At 43.7% G+C, this 12,362-nt stretch overlaps 1 protein-coding gene across 1 annotated transcript in view; it reads left to right on the forward strand.

Annotated features, from left to right (window-relative positions):
• Nucleotides 1-7,369: 7,369 nt before the first annotated feature.
• ABTB3 (ankyrin repeat and BTB domain containing 3) overlaps nucleotides 7,370-12,362 on the forward strand; it is a 122,192-nt gene continuing 117,199 nt past the window's right edge. The window contains exon 1 of the mRNA XM_007466189.1: nucleotides 7,370-7,519. Within this exon, the coding sequence (XP_007466251.1) occupies nucleotides 7,444-7,519 (76 nt within the window). The 5' untranslated portion in view covers nucleotides 7,370-7,443. The remainder of the gene's footprint in view (nucleotides 7,520-12,362) is intronic.

The raw sequence follows: 12,362 nt of genomic DNA on the forward strand, positions 1-12,362 counted from the left end.
GGTCCCCCAAGCTCCCCTGGGAAGCTGCCCTGAAGCTCCCAGGCCAACTTGGGTTCACCCACTGCGCTCCACAGGGACTTCATGCACGTCTCTGCTCTGGTGTTTCTCCCATGGTGGTTCAGTTGGTTGCGGGGGGTGGGGGGTGTCTCCCCTGCCAACCGGGAGCCTTTGAGAACAGAAATGTGTCCTACTGTCTTCATGGTGCTCAGTATTGGTGGTTGAATGAATGAATGGTCCATAGATATCTTCATATTCTTTTTTTTTTTTTTTTCACATTCTTTTAAGGTTGGCATGCTTATTCTTTCTGTGTACTTCAGCCTCCACGGATGGGCATGTTATTGAACCCATTCCTGAAAATTCTCCATCTTTGTGTTTTCTACCTCTTATTTCTTCTGATGGTTTGGCTTCAGACTTCCTAAGAACTTTCCCTTTGAATGTAATTCATTATGGGGCGGGGGGTGGGGGGTGGGACAGGGCACGGAAATGAACCATGGTCCGGATGTAGCCTAATTGGAGTACGGCATGCCTCTCACAGATGAATGTGCTTGCCAAGCCAGTCCTGAATTTGTTTCCCACTGCCAAGTCTCTTAAAATAAAAAGGAATTTCCAAGCCGCTTGTGCAAACATTTCAAAAAAAATCTGATAACTTCCTATCTTGTTTCTTAATAAACTGAACAGTAAAAGAAAACACTCTGGCACCGTGGTATTGAATTTCTAAATCTTTACCTTCAAAGAACTTCACTTAGATTATTAGCAAACATTTCTCGACCCCCTTTGTTGTGACAGGTTGTCCATGTAGATTATCCCATTACAGCGTCCCAACCGTGCTAGGAGGTAGATAGTATCAAACATGTTACAGAGGGAGAAACAGGCTCAGAGAGCCAAGTCGCAAGCCCCAGGCCACACAGCTGGAAGACGGCAAGGTGAGAATCTGAACCCAGCCAGGTCTGTCCGGTGCCAGTTTGAGGGCTGGTCTTCTGCACCCCAGCTGCTTCCTTCCCATTTCTTAAAGCTGGGACTGGTGCCAGGATGCTCCACTTTAAATTCTGGGGATAACTTAGCAGAAAACAAGGCCTAGCCTGGCAAGTAGGACATAGGAGAGCCTATTCCCTTCTCACAGCTAGAGACAGGCAAGGCAGAACCCCAGCCTGGGCCCAGGGTGCCAAGGCCTACGTAGCCTCCTCCTCCATCACCACTGTCAACATCAAGGGGAGAATGGATGAGTGCTGATGGCTGTCTTATTTTGTTTTCTCTCGGTGGGTAAATAGCATCCTAGTCCAGTGATAGCATGGAGACACAGAGAAAAGCTGAGAGGAGAAAAAGGATGGCACAGTTATATTTGCCAAGGAGCCATCCAATCATATAGGAAGGTAGGCATTCAGGGAGGCAGAATTGCCCTGATCGCCCCATCGGAGACAGAATGCCAGATGTGGTTGGTCCAGGGGCCCACCCAGAGGAGCGGTTTTCATATTTTCTGTTCTAAATGCCCTAACCAAAAAGTTGTCTGTCTCCAGTCGCACAAGGTTTTGGAAAGATGATCTGCAAGACTATTTGAATCCAGACATTAAATAAACAAAACTGCACATTTGTGGGAACAGGCCATTTAGTAGACACTTACTATAGGCTGGAGGCCTTAAATATTTATCTAGTTTAATCACTGCAGTAAACTGATGCAGTAGTTATTTTAACCCCTCTTTGCAGACACAGAAGCTGACTGGGGATCTGGGAAGTGCTTTGTCCAGATTGCCCAGGGGACTGGGGCAGGACTGGAGCCTGGCTCTGTCAAGAGCCCATGGTCATGCCTGGCCCCTCTGTCCCACCTAAAGCCAGTAAGTCCCAGGTTGCTTATGGCTGGAAAAGTGGACATTCAAAGGCATTGGTTCATCCTCTTTTAGCACTGGCCAACCCCTTTGAAAATGTGAATGGATTTTCCCTTAGACAATGTACAGCCCACCCCAAAGTAACAGATTTCAGTAAGACCATGACCCCTTCAACATAGTGGACCCTCCCCTGTGATCACCTGCTGTCCAGGGGAATTATTTCCTTTATGTCCAAAGTCATATTTGAACCTTAGGTTCCCCATGTTTTTAAACTTGAGTCTTAATCACCAGGCTGTGGCTGTCCTTGGCTCCAGTAATGGAAATTGATGAGTGGTCCAAAACGGAGACCTGCAGCTAACACTAAAATATGATACTGGGACCTTCTTAATGACCTAGTTGATTTTTATACAAAAGAATAAATGACTCTAGTTTATGTGTGTACTCCATATAAAGTCCTCAAAACAAAAGAAAAAAAAGGAAAACCCTGGTATATAATCTTTGCATAATAGATTAATTATAGATTTCCCAAATCCTAGTACTCTAGCTTTCAAAGCTTCTTGGAATAATTATATTTTCACATTTAAATTTCATAACCCTCTAAAAGAAGGAGGAATAATTCTGAGGGAAATTATTTATTCTTATGATGAAGCATAAAGTAGTCCAAAGCTGGGCTTATTACACAGTAACTGATTTTCATCTCAGTTAACATATGTCGAGCACATATTATTACTCAGCACATGCAAAGTAAGTTCTTTAGTACACATTGTCTCACTTCATCCCCACCCGCAGCAGCACCGTGAGGGAGGCAAGCCCATTCCTATCACTCCCATTTCACAGAAGAGGAAACTGAGGTCCAGAGAGGCTCTGTGACCTGCCCAAGATTAAACATGGGTGGGAAGTGGCAGAGCCAGGACTGAAGCTCTGGGTTCCAGACTCCACGTCCCGTTTGCTTGTGCTTTAACCAGGCACAAGCGTCTCCCTCCCTCCCACCCTCCCTATCCCACCCCTCCAGGTGGTCACAAAGCACCGAAGCAATGTTTCAGATACAGGCCTGGGATAAGAACTTGCTGCACATAATGCAATTACCAAGAAAGCAATCTTGGGAGCACATGTCAGGGCCATTTGTACTTCATCCTCCCTGACATTCAGGGCTCACTCGCAGGTCTTCTTTGCTGTGAAGCCCCTGATCACCACCCCGTCCCCCAGCGGAGGCCCTCATCCCCTGAACGTTGGGTCACTTGGTCACACTGGGTCGTGGTCATCTGGTGTCATTTGCCGTGAGCACTTTTAAGGGTAGTAAATCTCTGAATTAAGAGTCAGGAACGTCAGAGGCGTCAGATGAGGGATTGGCCTAACATTCATTGCCTTGGCAATGGCTACTTGCCTTGGCCTCTGACCAGATGTCTGGGCAGGTGAGCAAGCAGGAGGAAACAGAGATGACTCAGGGCGCCCCTGCCTGGGGTGATTAGGGGGATGACTCAGCTGTTAAGAGAAAAGGACAGGCAGGAGGCCGGCCTTGGATGGTGGGCATTTCTGTGAAGGTCTTGTCTTTCCTGAAAAGCTGAGGGTTCCTGAAGTGCAGGGATCGCCTCTCAGCCATCTCTACATCCCGTGTGGAGCCCGGCCCAGCGCTAAGTAGTGTCCAGTAAATCGTCAATCTGTATTGTCCAATTAATGCCAAGTTGTGAACTGGCCCAGCCCACAGTGTTTTTCAGACTGCCAGTCATGACCCACTAGTGGACCATGAAATCACTTCTGGTGCTGCAGACAGCATTTTTTATTGATAAGATAGAAAAGAAGTGAAAAGAAAAAAATTGAGAGTGCCTCATACATAGTAAGGATCAGTGTTATTTTTCATGAACTTTTTCATGGAAAACATGAAAAATGTGTGTAGTAGTAGTGGTGGCGATGGTGTGTGTGTGTGTGTACTGGGTCATGATGTAAAATACATTCTTTTTTTTTTAATTTTTATTGGAGTATAGTTGCTTTGCAGTATTGTGTTAGTTTCTACTGTACAGCAAAGTGAATCCCCTATATGTATACATATATCCCCTCTTTTTTGGATTTCCTTCCCATTTAGGTCACCACAGAGCACTGAGTAGAGTTCCCTGTGCTATACAGTAGGTTCTGGTTAGTTAGCTATTTAATGCATAGTATCAGAAGTGTATATACTGTATCAGTAGTGTATATACTATATCAATCCCAATCTCCCAATTCATCCCACCACCACCCCTTTCCCCCTTGGTATCTATACATTTGTTCTCTATGTCTGTGTCTCTATTTCTGCTTTGTAAATAAGATTGTCTATACCAATTTTTTTCAGATTCCACATATATACGTTAATATATGATATTTATTTTTCTCTTTCTGACTTACTTCACTTTGTATGACAGTCTCTAGGTCCATCTACGTCTCTACAAATGACCCAATTTCGTTCCTTTTTATGACTGAGTAATATTCCATTGTATATATGTACCACCTCTTCTTTATCCATTCCTCTGTTGATGGACATTTAGGTTGCTTCCATGTCCTGGCTATTGTAAATAGTGCTGCAATGAACACTGGGGTGCCTGTGTTTTTGAATTATGGTTTTCTCAGGGTATATGCCCAGTAGTGAGATTGCTGGGTCATATGATAATTCTATTTTTAGTTTTTTAAGGAACCTCCATACTGTTCTCCGTAGTGGCTGTACCAATTTACATTCCCACCAATAGTGCAAGAGGGTTCCCTTTTCTCCACACCCTCTCCAGCATTTGTTGTTTGTAGATTTTGTGATGATGGCCTTTCTGACCAGGGTGAGGTGATACCTCATTGTAGTTTTGATTTGCATTTCTCTAATGATTAGTGATATTGAGCATCTTTTCATATCCTTGTTGACCATCTGTATATCTTCTTTGGAGAAATGTCTATTTAGGTCTTCCACCCATTTTTGGATTGGGTTGTTTGTTTTTTTGATATTGAGCTGCATGAGCTGCTTGTATATTTTAGAGATTAATCCCTTGTCAGTTGCTTCATTTGCAAATGTTTTCTCCCATTCTGAGGGGAGAAGACATTTGCATTTTCTCCCATTTTCGTCTTGTTTATGGTTTCCTTTGGTGTGCAAAAGCATTTAAGTTTAATTAGTAAAATACATTCTTATTGAGTCTAAAATTTTTGAAAAACAATGGTTAGAGAACAATCTCAGTAACTTGACCAGCTTCCTGATTATAGGAACATTCAAATCTAATGGTCATTTGCATTGTTCATCCATTTATTCATTATTCATTAAAAAAAAAATCTACTATGGTTGCCTTCTCCACCGTGTAAGCCTGTTAGGTGCGAAGGTGAAACATTGAGAACAAGTGACTGGTTCAGTGTGGCTGGAGCCACTAATTAGGCAGCAGGGGCCAGAGGAGGTGTGTGTTGGGTGCCACCTCACGCCTGCCCATCTTCAAAGGAGAAGACTTTGGTTGTTGTTGTTTTTTTTTACCATCTTTATTGGAGTATAATTGCTTTCCGATGTTGTGTTAGTTTCTGCTGTATAACAAAGTGAATCAGCTATACGTACACATATATCCCCATGTCCCCTCCCTCTTACGTCTCCCTCCCACCCTCCCTATCCCACCCCTCTAGGTGGACACAAAGCACGGAGCTGATCTCCCTGTGCTATGCAGCTGCTTCCCACTAGCTATCTATTTTACATTTGGTAGTGTATACATGTCAGTGCTACTCTCTCACTTGGTCCCAGAGGAGGCTTTGTTTGCTGAGCTTTTGTGTTTCGAGCAGGGTGAGAAGTGGACTTGAATTTTTTTTTTTAAACATCTTTATTGGAATATAATTGCTTTACTTTTTTTGTTCATACTTTTACATATACCTATCTAGTTTTCCCAGCACCACTTTTTTTTTTTAACACCTTTATTGGGGTATAATTGCTTTACAATGGTGTGTTAGTTTCTGCTTTATAACAAAGTAAATCAGTTATACATATACATATGTTCCCATATCTCTTCCCTCTTGCGTCTCCCTCCCTCCCACCCTCCCTATCCCACCCCTACAGGCAGTCACAAAGCACTACCAAACGTAAAATAGATAGCTAGTGGGAAGCAGCCACATAGCACGGGGAGATCAGCTCTGTGCTTTGTGGACTTGAACTTTGACCTTTGTGTTCTCTCTGTCCCCTCACCCTGACAGTTGGCTTAAATAATTCATCACCTGTATATTGATACTACTTTATTGTACCCCAGTTGTTTTGTCACTGGCAGTCTTGTTTCTCCAGTGAGTTTATACTTGAATACGTCTTCTGCTTCTTTTCCATCTCCCAGCAGGATTGGGAATACTGTAGGCATTCAATAAGTGCTTCCTACTAATTGACAACTACTTTTGTTCAGGTCCCTGCTAAGATATCCCTTTATTCCTCATCTTCTCTTACCATAGAGCATGTGTCATTTGGCTTTGTGGTTATGTGTGTAATAGTCCATCTCCTTCACTTAGACTGTGAGCCCATTGAGAACAGGGAGTATGCGTATTCTGTCCATCACTGTATCCTCAGCCCCTAACTTAGCACAATGCCTGCCTTGTTCATTGTCTCCTCAGTGATTGACACTTTGTAGGTGTATCTGTTAGTTATCACCATGATAATGCTGAGTAGCAAATAACCCCAGTGACATATTAAATTAGCATTTGCTTTTGTGGGGCAGCTCTAAGCTGCAGATTGTTACTGCATTGGCTCTGTCTGTCTCTCACCTTTCTTAGACCAGCAGGCTAACCAGGGTGTGTTTTTCTCATAACAATGGCAAAAACACAAAAGAGCAAGTTCAGCCACACAGGTGCTTTTCAGGCCTTTGGTTCCATCATGTCTCTTAATATACCTTTGGCCAAAGTTCGTCAAGCCCAAAGTCAAGGAGCAAGAAAGCGCACTCTGCCTGCGGAGGCTGGGGAGGATATGGGAACAGTGATTATTTCTGAATGATCAACAAAGTAAGTTCTCACTAAATGTTCATGGAATGGGAAGGACGGGATGAAAATAATTGGATTCCAGGGATTTCCCATGGGTATTCACCATACAAGTTACAAGAGTCCATGGGGACTTTTCACCTCCTGACATATAGCTCTACAGAGAAAGCCAGGGCCTTGTCTAACAGATAACAGCCCAGCCACCCAGAGTTAAATTTGCTGGGCAAGTAAAGCAAGCTCTCAGAAGAATCCCAGCAGAGACTTTCTCCAGGGCGCTCTGGGAGGCAACTGCCTCTGGGACAGAGAGTGGGACAGTGGCCGCTGGGTTCTCTGCGTGGAAGGAATCCCTGCCAGGTCTGAGGAGGTGACTTTCTTTCGTGTCCTTTGGAAATGTGTGCATACAGACGGATGCCACCGTGTTTGTTAAAATCAGCAAAAGACCTTTTAAAAGAGCTAGACATCATTTCTAAGAGGATTCAGAGCCTTGGTTCCCATGTTGGCTTTGTGGTACCAGCCCTGGTGCAGTTTGAGGCTGTGCAAGGTTTGGCACCCCTCCTTTGGTTAACTGAACAATAACAATCTATTTTCCTTTCACTCTCTCTCCCCACCAACCATAGGGGTACTCTGCCTGCCAGACAGCCTGAACCTTCACCGAGACCCGCAGCGGACCAGCAAACCGGGAGAGCTGCCCATGTTCAGCCAGTCCGAGCTGAGGACCATCGAGCAATCCTTGCTGGCCACCCGCGTGGGCAGCATCGCGGAACTGAGTAAGTGGACGCTGGTTCTCTTACCCTCTCTGTTCCCAAGCGACCAGCTGCCCTTAGGGCAGTGCTCTGTAACGAGCTAGGGGATTCCTTTTATTGAGCACCTGCTGTGTACACACACCTGTGCTGATGGCCGTGGTGAAGGCAGCAGCTCTGGAATCAGGCAGACTGGTAAAGTTCCTGGCTCGGCCTCTGATGTAGGTCAAGTTCCTACCCTTTTCTGAGCCTCAGTTTCCTTTTCTATAAAATAGAGAAAAAGATAATACTCAATAGTTGTGGCGATTTAGCAAGCTAATGCCCATAAAGGGGTTCACCACGGTGCCTGGCACACAGTAAATCCTGCAAATGCTATTAATTTCTACAGTGGGATCACATCTATCCTCTATTCAGAATCCTCCACGGGCTCCCCATCTGATCCATAGGAAAAGCCACAGTCCTCAGAATTACGTCCAGGCTCGCCCACCTGTATTCCTCAGACATCTTCTTCCACTCTCTCCCAAGGCCCACTTAACTCAGCCACACTGGCCCCTGTTGTTCCTTGGACATAGCAGGCACACCTTAGGGCCTTTGAACATACTGTTCCTTCACCACTCTCATCCTCCAGATATCCACATAGCTTGCTCCCTAGTTATCTTCAAGTCTCACCCAAATGTTACCCCTTAATGAAGTTTTCCCTAACCACCCTATTTAAAATTATAGCACCCTGAGAACCCTAATCCCTCCTCACTGCTTTACCTTTCTTCCCAGCTGTTACCCTATGACATACTCTATTTTTTGGTTTGTTTTTCAATAACAGCTCCACTGAGATAGAATTCATATCAAGTTCACCTACTTAAAGTGTATCATCATTCAGTGGCTTTTAGTATATTAACCAAGCTATACAAACATGACCACAGTCAATTTTAGAACATTTTCATCACCCCAACAAGAAACCTGAAAACCATTAGAGATCATTCCCCTCCCTCCTTCCCCTAATCACACTCTATAGTTTACTCATTAATTTTTTTAAATTGTCTGTTTCCCACTACTAGAATATTTTTTCATGGAGAGTACACATATTTGTTTTGTTTGTTGTTGTAACCTCAACACCAAGAATGCTGCTTGACACATAGTAGGCCCTCAGGAAATATGAAGAAGGAAAGAGACAGAGACAGAGAGACAGCGAGACAGGGGGAGAGAGAGAGAGAGAGAGACAGTGAGACAGTGGGAGAGAGAGAGAGACAGTGAGACAGAGGGAGAGAGAGAGAGAGAGAGAGACAGCGAGACAGTGGGAGAGAGAGACAGCGAGACAGAGGGGTGGGGAGAGAGGGAGAGAGAGAGAGAGAGAAAGGGGCAGAAAGGTGGAGAGAAGGAGGCTGGGGTGTCCCAAGTTTGAGCAATGATTGCTGTGCTTGTATATCCCCTAATTCGGGGCTGTGCTTTCTGAGTCTGGCCAACCAGAGGAAAATAAAACTGTATTTACTTATGATCCAATTGATTGTCAAATGACATAGCCGTGTGTTAGTTCCGGATGGAACTGGAGCATTGATCTCAGAAATGCTAGAGTATGTTAAATTTTGAGTTGGTGTGATAGTCTAGAAAATTCTGAACTATGAAAGAATTCAGGACCCATAAAGCAACTTGTGCCTCTTTCCCAAAATTCCCTGTACACCCGGGACAAGCATCCACCCTTGAGTATACGACATGCACCTCTGAAAAGGGAAGCAGTAGCCGATTCAAGCCACAGGGGGACCTTATGGTCACTAGAGTTACTTTCCTGGCACCTGAATTTGGAAATTGTGCTTGCATTCCCATCAAACCCCTGAAGTCATAAGATGCCTCCAATTACAGGGTCTTCCAGCCACTGGTCAGTTGTACGATTGTTCTTAAACTTTTGCCATGGACCCCTTTGGCAATCTGATGAAGCCTATGGACCCTGCCTCAGTATAATATTTTTAAATGCAAAAAATAAAGTGCATAAGTTTATAAAGGAAGCTAATTATATTAAAATACAGTTATCAATATTTTTTTACCTCAACTGTGATACAGTAATTCTATGCCTTTTTTATTAGAACATTATAAAACAAGATCTAGCAGCAGCTCTGATGACCCATTATTTTGAGGTAGTTATGTGTGTGAAGGATATTTTGAGATATCCGCAACAATTGGAATGAGATAAGGAAAGGTCTGCATTTTAACAGCTCCCCAGGGATTCAGATGTAGATGGTCCAAGCAGCTCCCCTGGGGAAACATCTCAAAGAAGAAACGCCATACTGTTTGGGACTCTGCAAATTTCCAAGACATGCCCGTGACCTTGGAAAGGCCGAATCTGGCTACAGGGTTGGTTCATGTCTGTGTGGGCGCAACCTGGGAAGAGGTCCCCACGCATTCTTCGCTGGGGTCTCAAAAGTTTGTCCGGCGATATTTTAAGGGCCCCTCCTAGCACCTGGGCTGGGGCCCTGCTCAAATCCGGTTCTTCTCTTGGAGGAAAGGATTTGCTAAACAAATCTGCCCTTCACCTAGGCAGGCAGCATGCAGGAGTGGCTTGCCACGTAAATTGTTTCTAAGGACAGTTTGCTCTGTAAATTAAATGCTGTCATTTTAGTTGAATGTTGACTTTAGCATATGAATTGTTGCTGCTAATTACGAATAGGTTCCCTATGTTCATTAAGTCAGCCCTGTAGAACGTGTGCGCAGTAGCACGTTGATCAGCCACACGGGCGACCGAAGATAATAAAATTGCCTTCTTTTCTGATCTGACTATAATTTAGACTGGCTTGCTCTGTGGTCTGAATCAATACAGCCTTGCTCTCTCTGTGTACATAGAGAGCTGTTCTTCATATTCAAAGGTTACTCTGCTAGTGTGGATTCCAGAAACCACTGTTGTTCCAGCAAAGGCAAGACAGAAAGAGTTCGTTCCCAGCCGTCCCTGCTCTTCTTGAACCAGGCTGTTGAGGGCAGAGCCCCTGACTATGGCCTTCCTCATAGCCAACAATAATAATAGCAGCCTCTGATGCTGTTGACCTGGTGATCTATGAAAAATCTACATGAGCTATTTCCAGTGTAACCATTATTATCCACATAGATGCGGGCACGGAGGCAGGAAGGGGACAAACAACTTGTCTAAGATCAACCACACCTGTGAGCTGATGGCTGAAATTGAGTCCAGTTCTCAAGGCAGAGCTTTCAACACTAGGCATGACTCCCTGTCTCTGGGGGAAGCCCAGGTGTTTCTATATGATACAGGTGGAATGAGAGTCTGCCTCTGTAAGATCATCATGTTTGTCAGATCTGTGTTCCTTCCAAGTCTGAGGATCGCAGTTTGCTCTGTAGGATGTATTGGGGATGCTCTCCTCAAAACTAAACTGGAGACGTGAGAATTCACAAAGGTTACCTAGTATTTCACCAGCACCTAGATAGCAGGACCCCCCTGCCTGCTGAGACTTCTGCCTGTATTCCCCCTGCTTCTATCCTCAGGGCATCTTATTAGAATCCAGAACTGTCTTCATCAGTGGTGATGTCCAGAGCACTTTCTTTGTCCTGCCTGTTATGGCTTGGGGTGAAAATATATCCACTACTTCCGGACCACCTACTGCATGCCAAGTGCTTTAAATATATCAAAGGTATTTTTATTCTCATTTCATAGATAAGAAAACTAAGACCTGGAAGGATAAATGTTTTGCCCAGAGCCACACAGCTAGGAAGTGGCAGAGTCACATTTCAAACCGTTTTTCTTTTTCTACTTTTCTGCATCCAGTTCAGCTTTGCATTCTAAGCAACTAACACATCGCCTGTAGCTTAGGAAATATCTGTTGAATGTCAAATGAATACATGAATGACCCACAGTGAACTAGTCTGTGAAACAAAAGCTGAAGAAAATGCTACAGAGTTCTTAATGAAACTCTTGTCAAATATTAAACTGGATTTTGAACTCAGAGAACTAGAGCTGAATCTCTGTATGTCAGATTATTTGAATGAGAAGCTAAATCAGGAGACCACAAAGGTCCACAAACTGACACAAGCCTGGTGATTTTTAACTGTGAGCCCGAGGAAATTCGCAAGGCAATGCTTAGAGTCTGGTGGGCAGACCAGGTCTTCTTACCTGAACCAGGTCAGGAGTAGGTGTGGGGGAAGCTGGTCTGTCCCGTCTCCTCCATTGAGGCCACAAGGAAAGCAGAGGCTCTGGCTATTCTCACTTTTTTTTTTTGAGAGAGAACAGAAGTTAAGGCTACTTTATTTTATTTTATTGGTTTTCTTTTTTTTTTTTTTTTTTTTTTTTTTTTTCAGGGTTGGCCTCTCACTGCCGTGGCCTCTCCTGTTGCGGAGCACAGGCTCCGGACACGCTTTTTTTTTTTTTTTTTTTTTTAATTTTTATCAGGGTATAGTTGATTTACCATGTTGTGTTAGTTTCATTTGTACAGAAAAGTGAATCAGTTATACATATACATATATCCACCCTTTTTTTTTTTTAGGTTCTTTCCCCACATAGGCCATTACAGAATATTGAGTAGAGTTCCTTGTTCTATATAACAAGTTCTTATTAGTTATCTATTTCATATACAGTAGTGTGTGTATGTCAGTCCCAGTCTCCCAATTTATCCCTCCCCTCCTTATCCCCTGGTAACGATAAGTTTGTTTTCTACATCTGTGACTCTACTTCTGTTTGGTAAATAAGTTCATTTGTACCCTTTTTTTTAGATTCCACATATAAGCAACTTCATATGATATCTGTCTTTCTCCATCTGACTTACTTCACTTAATATGACAATCTCTAGGTCCATCCATGTTGCTGCAGATGGCATTATTTTGTTCTTTTTTATGAGTAATATATACCACTGTATATATGTACCACATCTTCTTTATCCAT

The sequence above is a fragment of the Lipotes vexillifer genome, unplaced genomic scaffold (genome assembly GCF_000442215.2).
Source record: "Lipotes vexillifer unplaced genomic scaffold, Lipotes_vexillifer_v1.1 scaffold2136, whole genome shotgun sequence".
Taxonomy (NCBI): Eukaryota; Metazoa; Chordata; class Mammalia; order Artiodactyla; family Lipotidae; genus Lipotes; species Lipotes vexillifer.